This window comes from Hyaena hyaena, unplaced genomic scaffold (genome assembly GCF_003009895.1).
Source record: "Hyaena hyaena isolate Hyena2069 unplaced genomic scaffold, ASM300989v1 scaffold_129, whole genome shotgun sequence".
Lineage (NCBI taxonomy): Eukaryota > Metazoa > Chordata > Mammalia > Carnivora > Hyaenidae > Hyaena > Hyaena hyaena.
This window is the reverse complement of record NW_024080763.1, coordinates 648,472-667,040: the sequence shown is the minus strand read 5'-3', so window position 1 is coordinate 667,040 and position 18,569 is coordinate 648,472. Positions and strand designations below refer to the sequence as shown.

The 18,569-nt window shown below is 46.7% G+C and overlaps 2 protein-coding genes and 1 long non-coding RNA gene across 10 annotated transcripts in view; 2 read left to right on the top strand and 1 right to left on the bottom strand.

Moving 5' to 3' along the window:
* The window catches only part of DHX32 (DEAH-box helicase 32 (putative)), a 56,847-nt gene that overhangs the window by 33,923 nt on the left and 4,355 nt on the right, over nt 1-18,569 (bottom strand). For 4 of the 8 annotated variants that reach the window (XM_039237924.1, XM_039237925.1, XM_039237917.1 and 1 more), the window contains exons 1-3: nt 17,274-17,567; nt 16,252-16,642; nt 2,274-2,798 (exon numbers count right to left, since the gene is read on the bottom strand). In XM_039237924.1, the coding sequence (XP_039093855.1) occupies nt 2,274-2,552 (279 nt within the window). In that variant the 5' untranslated portion in view covers nt 2,553-2,798; nt 16,252-16,642; nt 17,274-17,567. Of the gene's footprint in view, nt 1-2,273; nt 2,799-5,050; nt 5,073-7,317; nt 7,633-16,251; nt 16,643-17,273; nt 17,568-18,569 lie in introns of those variants that run through there. The other 4 variants (XM_039237918.1, XM_039237920.1, XM_039237921.1 and 1 more) reach the window with 4 other exon arrangements.
* Nucleotides 5,287-9,126, top strand: LOC120235541. The gene is made up of 2 exons (XR_005529447.1): nt 5,287-5,584; nt 8,751-9,126. It is a non-coding gene; the product is annotated as an uncharacterized LOC120235541 (long non-coding RNA).
* The window catches only part of FANK1 (fibronectin type III and ankyrin repeat domains 1), a 98,790-nt gene continuing 97,203 nt past the window's right edge, over nt 16,983-18,569 (top strand). Inside the window, exons 1-2 of the mRNA XM_039237949.1 lie at nt 16,983-17,583; nt 17,646-17,824. Coding sequence (XP_039093880.1) covers nt 16,983-17,583; nt 17,646-17,824 — 780 coding nt within the window. The remainder of the gene's footprint in view (nt 17,584-17,645; nt 17,825-18,569) is intronic.

Sequence of the window (18,569 nt, the reverse complement as noted above, 5' to 3'; positions counted from 1 at the left end):
TGTGACCTAAGCTGAAGACAGACACCCAACCTACGGAGCCCCCAGGCGCCCAACCCCCACCATGTCCTAAATGATGGGGGATGATGGTAACTTTACAAAGAACAAGACAGTCACCACGTTACCAAGTCATCACATTTAATTAACATCGGGGAAAACCATGCCATGCCCCTGCAAGGAGGCACTGAGGAGGCCGCCCAGCACGGCTCTGGTCTTGCCGCAAAGGCAAGTGCACCCGGAATTTAATCCTAAGGAAACATTAGACAGACGCCAGCTGAGGGACGTCCTACAAGACACTCTTCCAAAATGTCAAGGTCAAGGAGGACAAGGAAACACTGAGCTGTTTCAGACTATAGGTGATTAAAGAGAAATGACCATTAAGCACAATGTACTTTGGATTCTAGACCAGAAAAATGTTTATTATAAAGGACGTTAGTGGGAAAATTGATGAAGTTTGAATGTTTGTAAATTAGATAATCATGAAATGTCAATTTTACATTCCTGACTGGGATAATTACAGTGTGGCCGTGCTCTGTTTTTGGCAAATACTTGCTGAAGGGTTTGGATGCAAAGGGCACCAGATCATCGACTTTTAAAGGGTTCAGAATAAAAACATGTGCACGTTTGTGTGTCTGTGAACGTGTGTGTGGGTGCAGTCAAGTATGGAAAGAGAGAAAATGATAAAGCAAATGTGGTAAAACATTAACATCTGGGGAAGCTGGGTAAACAACATACGGAAAATCCTTGCCCTATTTTTGCAAACTTATTCTAGAAGTCCGAATTATTGCAAAATAACAACTTTAAATAATTAAAAAATCTTTTTAATATTTATTTGTTTTTGAGAGAGAGAGAGAGAGAGAGAGAGAGCGCGCGAGCGAGCGAGAGCTCAAGAGCAGGAGGGCCAAATAGAGGGAGACACAGGATCTGAAGCAGGCTCTGCACAGAGTCCGACGCGGGAGTCAAACTCACCGTGAGAACCAGGAGACCATGACTTGAACCAAAACCAAGAGTCGGCCGCTTAACCAACGGAGCCACCCAGGTGCCCCCAATTTTAAGTAATTTTTAACTTGCCATTTGTCCACAGAAACCAGGAATATTTAGTTTTCATCAGTAGCTTCTTGCCGACAAACCAAAAGCACTCACTGTAGCAATAACTCACCCTAACAAGAAACAGTTCCTAGCAAAGCCTTGACATTGGCTGCTCTAAGTTAAAGAAAAACCACCTATTGTCCATCCTTCCTCTCTCCAAGTTAGAACAAGGAAGCCTCAAAGGTAACAAACCACCCGAATGTGGCAATGTACAGTAGAAAGTATTCTTATAATTCCAACTCGGGAAAGTATGTGACTTTTGTTAGACAAATTATCCAATCCCTCTGGGCCACAGCTTTACCATCTGCTCAATGACAGGGTTCTGTCAGATTATCTTTATGGTCTATTCCAATTCTCACTTCATAAGAATCCATACATGAATTTTGTAATAAACATACTTACTACTTGCTTTATAATTGAAAAGTAAGATAGGGATACCACAAAAATAATTCTGGAAGTTCAAGTAGAACCGCAGCCCGGACAATACATTTTTCATGAACTACCTACCTGAATTCTATCCCCCAAACTAGAAATGTATGACCTCAGGCAAGGATGATATAGGACCATGGACTTATTTCGTGTGGTCTGGAAAATAAAAATTTTCTTGTGCCGTTGAATTTCTAGAGCTTAACTGGCTTCACCACCCAGCACGTGCAAACACCCTGATCATCAGACTGCTGGGCAGGTAAATAGAGCAATTAATCCCTGTATCTATGGCAAGCAAACAACTGATCACATCTTTTAGAATGTGTAATACGTGCCATGAAATAACTTGAATAGATTTTTATCTATCCCCAAACCCAGCAGAAGAAGAGAAATAAGAAAGATGAGAGCAGAAATAAACAATACAGAATCCCAAAAAGCAGTAGAACAGATCGATGAAACGAAGAGTTGGTTGTTTGAAAAAATAAATGAAATTGACAAACCTCTAGCCAGGCTTCTCAAAAAGGAAAGAGAGTGGACCCAAATAGATAAAATCATGAATGAAAATGGATTTGTCACAACCAATCCCTCAGAAATACAAGCAATTATCAGAGACTACTCTGAAAAATTATACGCCAACGAACTCGACAACCTGGAAGAAATGGACAAATTCCTAAACGACCATATCATTATTAAAACTGAACGCTGTTAAATATTTAAGTAACACAAAGGGCCACACATGGAATTTCCTCGTGGCTACTCACCTGAGAGCTCTTGCCACATTTAGCGTCTCCTGAAACGATCACAATTTGATTCTGAAGCAGATTCTCCATAAAGGAGTATTTTTCTTTCCATATCGGAAGATCTTCTCTTTCTTTTAGAAGTTTATAATAACGTGATGAGTAAGGCAATCCATCAAAAGGGTTCAGCTCCAAGTCCTCGCAGGCCAAAATGCCCTCCTCGTCCCCATCGCTGGAATCGAGCGATTCTGGGAAATAGCGCTTCTCAGACGCAGAGTTTGGACCGTCTAGCTCTTCTTCCATCGTGTCCGAGGGGGAGCTTCAGCAGCTGGCCTCCGACATTCAGGTTCCTCCTACGGCCACCCACCGCCCACCGCCAACGGGGCTGGAAATCTACGGACACAGACTCAGGTGTCTTAATTGCCAAGATCACAGTCTTGCAGCGAGTTGAGCTCCTCAAGACTGCATCTGGTCGTCTCTGCCGTGTCCCCTACGGTGCTGGCTCACTGAGTGCTCTTTTGCACGTTAAATGACTGTCAATAAACCATGCTGCAAACAAACAAAGAAGGAAAATCAGATACACATACAAGAGGTGCAAGAGGAAAAGCACAGGTGTTCAAAACAAAAGTGTTAACTGGGTTTTTTTTTTGTTTTTTTTTCTGTGAACGGGCTACGGTCTGTCATTTCTGCTGCCCATTTGAAAGCCTGTAAAGGGATAATTCCGAGGAGCCCTTCAAGTTTGCGCAGCTGCAGTTTTCTCCCGGCCAGCATGGAGACGGTTCCACATGGGACCTGGTGCTCTCGGCCCGGCCCCGATCGCAGGCCCTGACCGCAAGCAACAACTGGGGGGGGGGGGGGGGGGGGGGGGGGGGGAGCTGGAAGGCTCTAATCCCACTATTGGAAATGGTAGACCCTGGAACAAGGAAGGCTCTGAGGGTCCAGTAGGGGTTCCCCCAATACTGGTTACAAGACAGTCTATGTATTTTTTTTTTTAATTAAGAAATCCTCTCGTTTAAAAGAGAGTATTTTTTAAAACTTCATTTTACATGTGGCTGTGCCAGTTTACAACGTCAGGCGAGGGAAGTGGATTTATTTTTTTTCCACTTGAGGCTATCACTAGCTTTTATTAATAAGGTCGTGTGTGTGTGTAATTAAACCAGAAATCTCAAGCATGTTTCTTGAGGTTCCAGGGTCCTGAGCCCGAAATGTCAGATTCAAGAGGCAATAAAAGAAACATTTATTTTAAACGGAGAAGAGACACTCCCCCAGCCAGGGCAAATCGACACCAGTAACTTGTTCCCTAGCGATCTTCCTAGTCAGGAGTGGTTTTTTAAAATATTTTAAAAATATTATTTCAATATTGCTGAAAATAAGCCTCGTTTCACATTAAGCAGGTGAACACTAAAAAGGCAGAAAAACTCAAGCAAAAAAGAACAAAGCATAAAATGCCATTCATGATACTGTCAGTTAAATTCCTCTTTTTACAGCCCTCCATTTATCCTAACTATTGCTTTGGACCGTTGGGGTTCAAAGGGCTAACTCCTCATCCCAGATCATAAAAAAGGCTTCCCTACTGGTCAGGCCAGGCTCCAGGGAAACAGTCAAACACTCTAGAAACACTTGCTCAGTGCCTCCTCAGGGCCTCAGTTAATAAAGTAGTCATGACACACACACATAAGGATACTTTTGAGGTCAGGACCAAGAGTTTTAAAACTCCCACACAAATAGGCCAAATGAGGGAGAAACTAATAACCAGAGGTGGGGGTAGGGGGCGGGGAAGGATGGTGGAGCTCCTCAAAGGTGGAGTTCTTCAAAGTTCATCTGGAAGCCATTGTTTCAAAATTAAAACGGAATTACAGTGATGTAATAACACCAATGTAACATGGATTAACGTCCAAGCTCTTTGCCGTCCCCATGGGTGAGACCAGGGCCATAGAACAGTGCAAGAAACAAGGTGACTTGAGATCAAAGGACAAGCTAACTTTGAGCAGGTATCTAGGAATCAGAAAATCCCACTGCTGAGGGGACGTTAACATTTAGTTTTATATTCAACTTTTTCTTGATTCTGATTAGAATCCCTTCTAAGGGTTCTCATTCTACACGTAAACTAAATTGTTACTATGACCAATGACTGCTGTAGGCACTATTTCTCAACGGCTTTATCAAAAAAAGAAAAAAAAAAAAGCACATCTATTATTTTAACCAAATATACACCCTTGAAAGGCTTCTCTTAGTTTTACAATACTCCTTAAAGGTGCAATTATCTTGTAATTAAAGTAACATCTTATTTACAAAGGATGGAGCACTTTGGACCCTCGGGCAACAGTCAAGTTTTCTGAACAGGCATCTTTCTAGAAATCTCAGGGTCCCCTCGCCCCTTCAGCGCACACACGCTGTACCGGTACATCACCCACTTCTCTGCCATGGCGGATTCAAGATGGCGGCAGACGCTCTGCCCCTGCTCCCCTGGAAAGGTGGAGTCTATTTCCTTACCCTTCAGTCTGAGCTGGCCCTGTGAATCTCTGCGATCAAAAGAATGCAGTCAAGTGATGCTGAACCACTTCCAAGGTATTCGCATGCCTGAAACACCCCTGTTGGAGCCAACTGTTAGTGTGTGAGACGCCCAAGCCACTTCAAGAGGCCACTGGGAAGAGACCAAAGCTGGCCGTCTGCTGACAGAAAGCACAGACATGCCATGTCCAGATGACCACAGGCTCAGCCAACACAACAGCCAGCAAAAGCAGCACCCACAGGAACCCAGTCAACCCAAAGAACACAGCGTCACTGTTTCCGGAACCTACCAGGGTAGTTTGTTTTGCAGCAACAGATAACCAAAGCTCTGCCTACTGAAATGATCTAACTTTCTCTTCATGACTCAGAGTCACCATGACATCAATTCCTAAAGAGAATGTCCTCAGACTTCCCTTAAGCGTCCAGGGGTCAGAGGCCAGACTGCTGGTCTAAAGACCGGCTTTTCTGCAAGGATTCAGTACCTACTTCCTACTGTGGTTCACGTGCTTGCCCGGTGAGGCGCCTCTCTGTTTCTAACCTGCCCTCCTACCCAGCATGTTAGAAACCAGTTAAACTTGTTTGACAGAAAGGCATGTAAAGGCTGAGTCCTCAGCAAGTTCTATATCGAATCCAAGGAGTCTGAGCAAAGCTGGGAAGTCTGTGACCTCTATTTTCACCACTCAGATGGACTTCTTGCAGCTCGATAGTTTGGAGCTCCAGGTTTAGACGGGCAGTGGCTGACTTTTCATGATGTCCAACACCTCTCTGCATTGATCCTGCAACTGACGTGAGCCATGCCAATGTTTTCTTGGATATAATTAAATGTACATACAAAAGACCCATGCTTCGGCCATCGGCAAATAATACCAGCCTAAGTAAGGGAAACAAAAATGGTAGGTGACATGCCACCCAAAATAAAACTTAATATTGTTCTGCTAGCCGTAGAAACTACATTGTACTCCGAGAGTCTGCAAGATTAGGGATTTGCTCCTTTTTCAAAGCTATCTTACCTACAAACTGGGGACTGCATAATTTGTTGAGGACTGGCCTTTGAAGTGAGTCTATTCCAACTTTTAAACGAGCGTTTATAAAATAATACAGACCTAATGTAACACGAAACCACCTCAACAACAAAGAATCCGAAGTTGATGTAAGATGAGCTACACCTTAGTCATTCAGATGCTTGGCGCTGGTGCAGTAATTCTAGAAATACGGTTCACAGAACAGGAAAGATAAAGTTTGCAAGGGGTTAAGTAAAACAAGGTTGTGAAATCTGTCCTGAGGAAGTCTGGTTTAGGTTTCACAGTTCAATGCTCCTCTTCTTCATTTTCCTCCATGTTCCATTCGCTGTAAATATACATTCCTCACACCCATCAAATTCTCAAATGTACAACTTTCGGACTTTGCAGAAATCTAACAGGGCCAGGGCGGTCTCATCCAGTCTCAAGGCTTCAAAGCCATCCGTACATGGAGGACTTCCACTTACAGGCCCTGTCCATCCTGGCTCTTAAACTTCAGTCTCCTGTGTCCAACTATCGACTCGTCACCTCCAACTTGGATATGTGACAGGCATTTCAACACGTCCTAAACCGAGCTCCTGATGTTTTCCCCAAAGCCACAAACCTGGTCCTCTCCTTCGTGATTACTTCCTCCTTTTCAATTGCTCAGACTCAAAATTTTGGAGTTATTCTTGATTTCTCTTTATCTCAAATTCCCCTGCCTACAAAGACGTGCACATCCTAATCCGCGGAACCTATAAATCTGTACTTGTGTGCCAAAAGGGGACTGTAGATGTCAAAGTTACAGACCTCAAAATAGGGCACCTATCCTGGGGAGCCCAATCTAATCGTGAGTTCTGAAACCAGAAGACCTTTCCCAGGTATAGTCGGAAGGAGGCAGGACTATGGAAGAAGGGTCAGAGGGATGCAGTGCTGCTGGCTTTGAAGATGGACGGAGAGCCACGAGCCAGGGAACGGCGTGGGTAGGCTCTAAAAGCTGACAAGGAAATGGATTCTCTCCTAGAGTCTCCAGAAAGGAACACAGCCCTGCTGACCCCTCGGTCTTTTTTTTTTTTTTAATGTTTATTTTTGAGAGAGAGAGAATATGTGCGTATATGAGCAGGGGCGGGGCAGAGAGGGAAGGAGACACAGAGTCGAAAGCAGGCTCCATGCACAGCACACAGCCTGATGTGGGGCTCAAACTCACGAACCGTGAGATCATGACCTGAGCCAAAGTCGGATGCTTAGCCAACTGAGCCACCCAGGTGCCCCTGAGCCCTCAATCTTAACCCAGTGAGAATTTTTTTTTTTTTTAATTTCTGAGAGAGAGAGAGAGAGCAGCGGAGGGTCAGAGAGAGAGGGAGACAGAGAATCTGATACAGGCTCCAGACTCTGAGCTGTCAGCACAGAGCCCAACGTGGGGCTCGAACCCACGAATTGTGAGATCATGACCTAAGCCAAAGTTGGACGCTTAACCAACTGAGCCACCCAAGGCGCCCCTTAACCCAGTGAGGATCTTGATGGACTTCTTCCTAGACAACCGTGCCACAGTAACTTACCACCAACTGCAGTGATTTGCTTTAGGAGAAGAAAACGGCTGGATCGTGTCAGTTCTACTTCCCAAATGCACCAAGCACTGGGAGCGGCTGGTCACCTGGACGGCCGCAGCAGCCTCGTGACTGGCCTTCGGCTTGCGCTCTCGGCCCCACTGTCACTCCTCAACCCAGTCGCCGTGACCCCGTTAAAGTCAGCTCATGTTTCCTCTGCTCGAAAGTCTCTACCGGCTTCCCAGCTCCTCTCGCTCCAAGGAAAACCCCAAGCCCTTACCAGGACCGATGGGCCTGGTGGCTCTGGGTCCAGAGAAGGGCCGCAGACCGGTCCATCCCTCCCCCCCCCCCCCCCCCCCGCCCCCGCTCCTCCCACTTCTAGCCCCGTGGCCTTGGGAGGTCATGCTCGCTCCTCTCTCAGAGATGTCCTTTCCTCAGGTGTCCCCAAGGCGAGGACCCTTTCTTTGTAAAGATTTGTATCAAATGTCCGCTCGGTGACATACTGGCCACCCTAACTTTGACTCACACCCCATGGCCCAGACCCACCCCAGCCTCTTTTCCTGCTTTGCTTTTCTCCCCTTAATGCTCACCGCGGTCTAACAAAGTAAGCATTTTTACCTGTTCACCCTGTTTCTGGTTGAAGGCAAGCGCCGCAAGGGACAGAGTTGGGTCTCTCGCTCACTGCAGCCATGGCAAGGCCCGCCACGTACGAGGCCTTTGGGAATATTCGTTGAGGGAAGGCTGTCAGCACCTCAGACATACTTGTACTCGACTTCCCAAGTTGCCCTACGTTGTGTCAGTGACGAAGTCCTTTACAGCTCCTCAGGATTTGGCTCCTCCCATGTCCCTGGGCCTTCATGTCATGCCGGGGTGCTGGTGACAACCTGCTGTCCCCAGGCTTCTGGATTCCTAAAGGCTACGGCCTGAAATGCTGGTGAATTCCCGGATCCACAACTGAAAGGCCGGTACGGGCTCTCGGTTTTCCCTCGAACCATACACCCAAACCGCAGCGAACTCTCGTTTCTCTCGCGCCTTTCTGCAGAGTCGCCGAGCTGCACGGAGAGGTGACGGAGGTGCGCAGCATGCTTGCTGCAGGCCCTCGGCTGTCACAGCTCCCCGGGGCTGACCGTTCCTGGGGAGCAACGTCCTAACGCATCAGGAAACTACTCAACCATCTGCACTACTTACTATCCTTTCCCCGCGTCTGGAGCCTCTGTACTCAGACTGTTGGTGGAGCGATAACCTCTTGGGTAACTTCCACGGTCTGAGCCCAAGCACAGTAGGTGCTCAGTTAGCACTTAGAGGCTGAGCAGATTATGACTGAGTCGCTTTCTGTTCTTCAGGGATTTTCCACTTTTAAGATTAACATCGGTCTGTTTTATTACAGGTATTCATGATCTAAGAGGTTCTCTCTGTTCTCAAGTTTTCTCATCTTCCACACCCAGGTTTCTGGTCTTTCATTCGCTGCCTCAGCCAGGACCTGAGTGTCCACCAAGTGTCGGCCTTGCGGACATGATGGTGCCGCAGAGCGAACAGGCGGGTCTGGTTCCTGCCCTCAGGGAGCTTACTGTCCCGCCAGGAAGAGCACAGGATGTGACACAGAGATGATCTGGGACATACGGACTTAGTCTTATGGTCCAGTAACTAAAAGAAGGAAGATGTGGCTGGTACGTCAAAGGAGGGAGAGAGACTCTCGTACACAGGGGTTCACAGGGGGAGACGGGGCCACATCACAAAAGACCTGATGTGCTGAAGTTTTGGTGTTTTAAGTGCCAGGGGTATAACTCACCCGGTCATTTCTTAATCCAAACTTTTATTTTTTATGCTTCTGACTTTCTTTATAATTCTCCTCCTAAATTTGACGTATTACTCTATTTTTTAATACTAAAAATTAGAATTTTCTTTAAAAAATTTTTTTAATGTTTGTTCATTTTTGAGACAGAGAGAGACAGAGTGTGAGCAGGGGAGGGGCAGAGAGAGAGGGAGGCACAGAATCCGAAGCAGGCTCCAGGCTCTGAGCTGTCAGCACAGAGCCCGACGCGGGGGTCAAGCTCAAGAACCGTGAGATTGTGACCTGAGCCAAAGTCGGACACTTAACCGACTGAGCCACTCAGGCGCCCCTAAAACTTATAATTTTCTTAAAGTCATTAGTGAATCCCGTTGTAGGAGAGCTGGTAACAGTTCAAGGCAAAAGGCAGGATGGAACAGACAATGGGGTTATGATCTGGCTTATCCCAGCAGGCCAATAAGTCATTTTCACTTAAAAAAATTTTTAAGATTAAAAACTAAGTAACATTTCTTGAGCATTTTAAATCATTTTCCCACAGGTCTATGAAAATAGTCTGTTCTGTCATCTAATTTACAGCCATCCATCTCCACTCTTTAGAAAAAGGGTTGTGGGAGAAAACAAACGAACACGCACGCACACACACCTACCTTACCTTTCAAAAAATTATTATTTGTATAGGACTCCCCAATCTGTCCTGACACTATCTGACCCACAAATTTTTCTTGAAGAATCAGTGCTAATAGGTATTGAAACTTTAAAAATATTTTAGGATCTATGCAATGTCTTTTTGTATTCTATACTGCAGTAAATTTTCTATTACTAATATACCTGCATACAGGATCAAACAGAACCAGTCATTAAAAAAAAAGTAAGGATGAATCTTCTATAAATACTAAACTTAATAAGCTGTACTTTTTGTCATTTGTATCCCAAAACTCAGATATTCCCTAGTATCTCAGATTTCCGAATCTCCTAGGAGAAACACCGCCCTCAATAAAGTGAGCTCTGATCTCTATTATAGTCTTAAGTGCTGAAAAATAAAAATAATTCTGGCCATTTTTGGGAGCAACTTCGTAAAAGGACACATCTGTGTGTGGAACCTCTGGCCCCAAGCTGTAATATGAACACACTCGATACACATCCACCAACATGATTATTCACGTTTTCACTTTGTCCTCTGGCTCTGGGCTCACGGCCGACTTCCTAAAGCCAAGATCCATTTCCGAGCCCTCTTTACTACTTCTATGAAATAAGATACAAGGCTTTGTACAGACTGCGTGATCAATAAATACGTGCTGAAATAAACAATATCCTTATAACCCCTAATCATAAGGTTCAGAACAGAGAAGGGTAACGAGGCATTACGAGTGACTAGTGACTGTCTTCAGGGTAAAAGGCTATTATTTTTTAGAGAACAGGATCACTGACCCAACATTCCGTGCCAATTCTGTTCAAAATGCTTATTTGTGGCAATACCAGGAGCTTGCACTGAATGTAAATCAATGCGTTGCTTCCTTCATTGAGAAGTCTTGCTACTAAAAATGTCAGCTCAACAAAACGACATGATCAGGGCCACAGCCTATGGACATCTAGCACAAGCCCTTTGTCTCACGTCAGACCAGGAACGCTCTGTGCACAGAGGCCGGACTGCAGACCACACTTTGAGAAGCATGGTTCTATCCTGCCGTTAAAGTTGGACCCATAACAATAACGGCAATGATGATTACCAATCAGCCTTTACAGAGTGTGCTTACTGGGTGCCAGACGTTCTAGGTACTTAAACACCGTGTACGGATTCTTTCACTGAAATTCTTAAAGACCCCATGAGGGTTTGCTTTATTATTTCCATTTTTCAAATGGGGAAATTTAAGCCTTCAGAGCGTTAGTTAATTTCTCCAGCTCCTAATAACTCGTCTGTGATACAGCAGGTGCTTGGAGTCAGGCAGTCTGATCTCTGCGTAACCTTGGTTAAGTGTACAGTGGATGCCTGACCACGCTGTGCCACGCCGCCTCCTGACTGCACACAAGAATGCGGGCTCACGCTGAAACAGCGCGGGCTGAAGAAATACTTGACGCTACGGGGGAATGTCAGGCAGAGTGGTCTGGAAGAAATACCATACACAGAAAATGTGTAGTTCTCTCATGGAAAGAAAACCGTCAAAAAATATTTGAAAACATGGTTGTAATCACCCACGCGGAGTTACAGTCAAATATTTAATATGTAAAGTTTATCTCCCAGGCACGTTATACTTTAATGGAAACAATGGGCTTATCATTACTATGACTTTTAGAAGGTTACCCCATTGTTTGCCTTTCTTTTAATTGGCTCAGAGCTCCCCAATGCACATCCCTTTTGGTTTCTAGTATCTACTTCAAACCTTTCTTGAACAAGATAGAAGTTCAGAATTTATTGTTCATAGCAGCACTCTCCACAATAGCTAAAACATGGAAACAGCCTAAGTGTCCATCAACCGACGAATGGATCAAGAAGATGTGGTTTATCTATACCATGGAATACTACATGGCATTGAGAAATAATGAAATCTGGCCATGTGTAGCAACATGGATGGACCTTGAGGGTGTTATGTTGAGCGAAATAAGTCAGGCAGAGAAGGACAAATATCATATGCTTGCACGTATAGGAGGATTAGGAGGAACTTAACGGAGGAACAAGGGGGAGAAGAAGGGGGGAAATGGTGGGGGAAAGGGAGAGAGGCAAACCATGAGAGACTCTTGAATGCTGACAAAAACTGAGGACTGATGGATGTGGGGGGGAGGGGGGATGGGCATGGAGGAGGGCACTTGTGGGGATGAGCACTGAGTGTTATGTGGAAACTAATTTGACAATAAACTATTTGTAAAAAAAAAAAAAAAGTAAAAAAAAAAGTTCAGAATTTATTTAAAAAAAAACAAAAACCCAACTTTATCTCCAGACTTCTAACAAATTGACTTTGTTTTAAGTAAGCAAATTAAATCGATTGGCTTTTTCAAAACACAGAAATTTTAAAAATGATTCACTTTGAACTCAATCTTGGTTCATTCCAAATACAGCCTGAATAACCAGTCCTGCACAATTAATGTAAGAATCCTATATTCCACTGGTAATTTAAGAGTTTTTAGACTTCTATATAGGAAGGTATCCCAAGCTCAATCAGTACTTCTGTATCATAACCTATAACTTCTTATATGTAAATTAGGCAAGAGTTTCATTAGAATTTCAAATGACTAGGCCATTCAGTGCTTTCAATATTGTTTTGTTTTACTGAGCAAGGCTCTAAAAGATAATACCTGACTAAAAGTTTGCTAAAATATTAATCTGGCTTATTTGTGCAGCCTAGTTAGATATCTGAGCAAATGGGTGAGATCTAGCAAAAGCTGAAATCTTAAGAATAGGTTATTGCCAGTCTTCACTAGGAAGTTAACACAGCTATTTTACCTCCAACAAATACAAAAGGAACATTTATCCACCTTTTTGTAGAGGCAGAATTTGTTTGGGGCATCACTCTGACTCCTGAAGCCACGTTTTCCTCAAACTGTTGTTCCAAATGGAGATTGTGAAAAACCACAAAAATCAGGAGATTTTCTTTTCTTGCTAACAAGGTAACAGATAGTCATTTTGCAGTAACTTTAATAAGCCAATAATAGTTTGATTCTGTTTTATTAACCTTTCCACATTTTCAGCCTCTTTTGGCCAAGCGTCTTTCATCCCCTTGGGATCTTCCGCTGCCCCTCCCCCCACGTCAAATAACCGTGGACCCCAGGGTTCCATCCTTGACTGTCTCTTCTCATCCCACATCCTCTTCTTGGGAGAAAATCATTCATATTTTTACTTCAATTACTGAATGCTTCAAGTTCTACCTTAATCTCAGACTTCTTTCTTTAGGTCCTGACCTTCAAATCCAACTACTACTTAAGGGACGTCCCAATTTATTAGATGGGAATTCAAAGGAACCGAACTCCTTAAAAGAGTTTTTTCCTTAAAAAGAGAAAAGCCCTCTTTCCTTCTTCTGTGTTCTGGATTTTAACAATGAGCAGAACAATTCCCCCTGTCACCTGGGCATCATCCCTGCCTTCTTCTGCCGCTTCACATCCTGCGGCACCAAAACCACCAAAACTGGCTAATCGGATCGCTCTCAGAGGGCCCTCCTCCCTACCCACCCCCAACCCCCCCGACCGCCATTGTCGTTTGCTCGTTTCTTCATGGAATTACTACAAAACCTCCAATTTTGTTTTTTTCTGCCTCCGGTTCTGGCTCTCCACCAATCTGTCCTTCACGTGCGGCCAGTGGCCCCTTTCAAATGGAGAAGCAATCACGTCACTGACCCAAATCCTTCTCATTACCATCAAGATAAAAATCTCACTCTTTTGGTTCTTTCTGATTTAATGCCTATCTGCCTTTCAGCTCTACTTCCTTCTATGCTCTTCTAGTAAGTTCTCTCTACTCCAGCCACAGCGAACGCCTGCTTAGAGTTGCTTTCCCGAGCTTCTGCACCTTTGCCCAAGCCGTTCCTCTGCCCAGGAAGCCCGCCCACACACCCGTCGGTCATTTCCTACCCCCTTTATGAAGAGCAACCCGCAGGAAGTTGCCAGCACATCACGGATGTTCAATAAATGTTTGCTATACGCCTACAAAGACAACCATTTATGTTTAAGGAGTCCTTTACAATGTACAAGATGTTTGCACTCATATCTGTAATCATCACATTTAATGGACTTCGATTTCACAGCCGGACTGCTGGACAATCGCTGATCTCACTTTTAGTGAGTCCTCTTTTTAGTATTATCCTAAACGAGCAGGTTTACACTGAAAACCCCGCACGAGCTGAAAGCGGTACTGGACTCGGCTCCTCAAATGTTTAACCAGAGGCATAGCCCCAAGCACATCACGCGGGAGAAACTCTACCAGGGAGTACAGCCCAGGGCCGGAAGCCAAACTGGCTAGTGCCCCCAGGAGGCAACAGAGGAGTGCATGTTGTGGGCATTGGCCTAATCCTGGAAGACTTTCCAGATGCAGGGGCAGCATGGTTCTGCTGCCCAATTATATGAAGAATGAGTCAATGCTGAAAGAGCATTACTGGAACCCAACTATTTGAGTGCAGACCTCTACAGGTCTGAAGGGCAAAGAGGAAGCAAGCAGACTGGAATTTGTTTTCTTCCTTGACTGAACTTTTGCAAGTTTCACAAACCAGTGGAGATGGGGCGCCTGGGAGGCTCAGTCGGTTGAGAATCCAACTTGGGCTCAGATCCTGATCTCACAGTTAGTTTAGGGGTTCGACCCCCGCATCAGGCTCTGCGCTGACAGCTCGGAGCCTGCCTCGGATTCTGTCTCCCTCTCTCTCTGCCCATCCCCCACTCACACTCTGTGTGTGTCTCAAAAATAAATAGACATTAAAAATTTTTTTAAAAAAAGAAAGTAGCAGAGAAAAAGAGAAAAAAGTACCCTCATTCTAGCAAAACAAAAAACAAAAATCCAGTAACAAAAACGAAAACTTCCTCTGAACTTCTTTTCTTTAAAAAAAAAAAATCATCCTATCTGCATTAAATGATGTTAACTTTCTACAACAATTATTTTTGCTTTGAATTATTGCAGCTAAGAGATTTAAGTACGAAAAACAAAGGCTATGTCTGTCCCTTCATTCCTACCTTATTCCCTGGTGACAGTGCTTTGGTTTGCTACATTTAGTTAAGCATCAGCAAAGTTAATAATGTAACAATTCTGTCTAATTTGACGAGCTTGGCAACTTCATCAGAAATCAGGACTTTATTGTTTTCCACCTGGCCACCAATTAACATCCTGAACATGCCAATGGAAACAAACAGAAAACACGTGGCAGAAAATCCCCCAAAAAGGGCAACCAATACCTTTACCCTTCATCTCAACCCCGCCCATTAGCAACTTTCTGACCTCAGAATGGTTCCTCCACAATAAAGCATATCCCTTTATCTAAAGCAATTTCTCTAAAATACTCTTTTCACTCATTGAACAAATAACAAGTATACTGGATTAGGTGCTGGAGGGAGAAAGAAACGAATGTCCTTTTTAAACATTTTCATACCTTTCCCTCCTCCACTCCCACCCCCTCAACCGGTTACTTCTTCCCTAAACACACTATCCCCCAAAGTAAAATGTGGCTTTTCACAGTTGCCAGCCACCTATTACCTGAAATATTTCAATGCAAGGCTTCCTCAATGTCAAGTTCATAGCTACTGATAAAATCATTTTTCCATACTGCTAAGCATAAAGTGCCTTCCCAACACACATCTCCATTTTTCCAACCTTAAAATCTGCTTGCAACCACCAAATGCTTGAGTCCTTGTTACTTCCGAATGGAGAGCTACAATATTGTTTCTTTGTTATTCTTTTTACACTCAAATGCCAAATCCTTTCCTGTTTGAGAAAATACAATCCTGGGGCGCCTGGGTGGCTCAGTTGGTTAATCGCCTGACTTCGGCTCAGGTCATGATCTTATGGTTCTTGGGTTCAAGCCCCACGTCAGGCTCTGTGCTGACAGCTCAGAGCCTGGAGCTGCTTCAGATTCTGTGTCTCCCTCTCTCTCTGACCCTCCCCTGTTCACGCTGTCTCTCTCTCTCTCTCTCTCTCTCTCACTCACTCAGAAATAAATAAAACATTTTTTAAAAAAGAGAGAGAAAATACAATCCTACCTCGTTTATGTGTTCATAAAGTCCAGGTTTTTATCACTCTCTTGTCCCTTTGATTACGATATTACCAATGACTACCACCATTATGTTGGTTTCTTGGATGAAAAGACCAACTCGCAATTTTGCTAATGGTATGAAAACTAGCATTTGAAAACACTGGTACTACAGAAGCGCTTAGATGCTGTCTAAAAACACATCCCTGTGTCTAAGCTTCGGGGACAGGTCATTATGGTGCCACGAAGTGTTTACTTTCCAACCTGAATTTATTACTCCAATATTTTAGCTTATGAGTTAAGGGTTCTGTATATATCACACTGCTTGTCAATATCCACGCATAAACCTTCTTGCTTTGACAATTCATCTGAAAAAGACCCAATACAGTCTGAGAGGGGAGCCTAGTTTGGTGGAACATAATAAATATCCAATCCCATCATAGAATATGTGCTTCTCAGGTTCAATTAACCTCTGAACGATTCTCTAAGAGGAAAGTAATTTACCTTGGTTTCCTTGTCACCTACGGAGTGGAAATCTCTCTAGTGGCAAAGAATGAGCAATGGCTCCCACGACCCAAAAAGGGCTCTTCAGGAACTCAGAGCGCAGCGACCCCAGCACTGCATCAATCACGCAGCTTCCACACGCCCGCTCTTGCCTTCTCGATCTTGTCTCTTCCCCCTCCTCCATTTTTCTTTCCTCTTCAAGGCTCGTTCTTCTTCATCTTTGACTCTGTCCCGGCTGTTGGCATATGTACAGCCTACCAGGCCCAACGCCGTGCGCTGCAAAGCGTCCTGACCGCGCAACCGGCGCCAGCACTTCAAACCCCAATGGCTGGAGGGGGGCACTTGTGGGGATGAGCACTGGGTGTGACACGGAAACCAACTTGACAATAAACTATTTGTAAAACAAAAACAAACAAAAAAACCCCAATGACTGGGATGCTATTGTGTGCGATACTGTGACGTTTGCTTAACAGCCCTACGAAGTTTGGTACAAAATACGCGGACTGAGTCCACAGCTCAACGGACCACGGGGAGGCCTGAAATAAACAACACGCACACAGACACACAGACACACAGACCCAATCCAACCACAAGGCTCCAATCCAGGCCCACTGCCTGCAACGCGATCCTAGGGATGACAGTGCAATGTGGGCAACGGAATTCTCCCGGGCTCCAGGGCTCCTGGGACACACTCGGCCCCCTGCCGACCACACAAGGCTCTCGTGTGCTTTATGCCGCCCAGAAATGCGGCCCCGAGGGACCACCCCCCCACCCCCGGCCCGGCCGACGCCCCGGCTGCCGAGGGAGCCCCTGGTGCGAGGGCTGGGGTGCAGGGGCCGCTCCTGCCGCTGCCTCGCGGGCTGCGGGAAGGCACGGGGGAGGCGGCCGTCGCCCGGGCGGTTCCGGGAGTCGGGGCGCGGTCGTCCGGGGCCAACGGGCGGGGGGCCCCCCGAAGCCCGGCGGCCGCAACAGGTGCGCCGCGGCCGCCCGCCCGCCCCTCCCGCCGCCCGCCCGGCCTTTACCTGCGGCGGCGGCTCCCGAGTCCGGGGACGGAGGCCCGGGCCCGGTCGCCCTGCCCAGCCGGGCAGGCCGAGCTCGCCGGACGCACGGACCGACGGACCGACGGACGCCTCGGGAAGCAGACTGGGGGCCCGCCGGCCCCCGCCCCGAAGGCCCGGGCACAGACCCCGCCGGGGCTGCGAGGGCTCCTGGGGGCGCGGCCGTCCGACCGGGCCTCGGGGGGCAGGGTCTCCGGCCGACGACCGGGTCGTCACCCTCGCTCGGTGCCCCCGGCGACGCGCGGGCCCTCGCGCTCGCCCGCGTTTCGGGGCGGTTTTGGTCCCTCCCTCTCGCCGTCCTTCTGGCCCCGCCTCCCCGCCCTCCGCGTTGTCAAGGCAACCCGAGCGACGCCGGCCGCGGAGCGGAGTCGTTAGCACCGGCGGCGGCGGCGCCGGGGGCTCGGCCCGTGGGGGCCCGGGAGCAGCTGAGCATGGAGCCCCAGAGTAAGGGGGCCCCCCGGGAGCGAGGGCGGGCGCCCGGGCGCGGTCCGCCGGCCTTCGACACGGAAACACGGGTTCGCCCTCGCGTTTTCCTCTCCTGGAGGGAGGAGAGGGGCGAAGGCGGCGGCGCGGGCCGGGCGGGGTGCGCAGCCCCGAGGCCGGAGGGGGCAGCGCCCCGCGGCGGGCTTCCCGGAAACTGCAACCAGGCGGAGCCGTGCGTCCTCACGACCCCTCTCCCTGGGGGCACTTTAGTGGCGTTCGTTCCCCTGCCTCCAAACCGTGGGCAGGCGACCATGCACCGAGGCCGGGTCTTGCATTTACGAGAGGGACCCCGTCCTCCCCCGCCCCCTCCACTGTCGCTGATTTAAAGGAGAAAAAAAAATTGAGCTTTTGATTCATTGCTAGAGGTCCTACGAGGTAGGACACTCCAAAAAACAAACAAACAAAAAAATCCTTTTCCTACATTGTTTGGCAAAAGGCGGGCAGTCTGCAGTGATGTAATATGGGCTCTTACTTAACTGGGCTCCCCGCCCCCCAAACCTCTCTGGGGCTGTCGGGCTCTGTCCTTCTTTTCCAAGTTGTATTATTGCTCCTTTTGCTCTTAAAGCAAGAACAGTGTTTTCTGTGGAGACTTGGGAGACCTTAAACCTTTATAGAAGGATACATTCAGTTTGCCTCGCAAAACCCAAGTCGCCTTTTCTTGGACAATTTGAGAAACGCACGCAATCAGACCAAATCCATTCTCTGGGAGCAGTGCTGGCATTGAGAAAAGCCTTTGGTTTCCAGCCAGAAAGTTTTAAAGGTTTCCTTGCTTTTCAC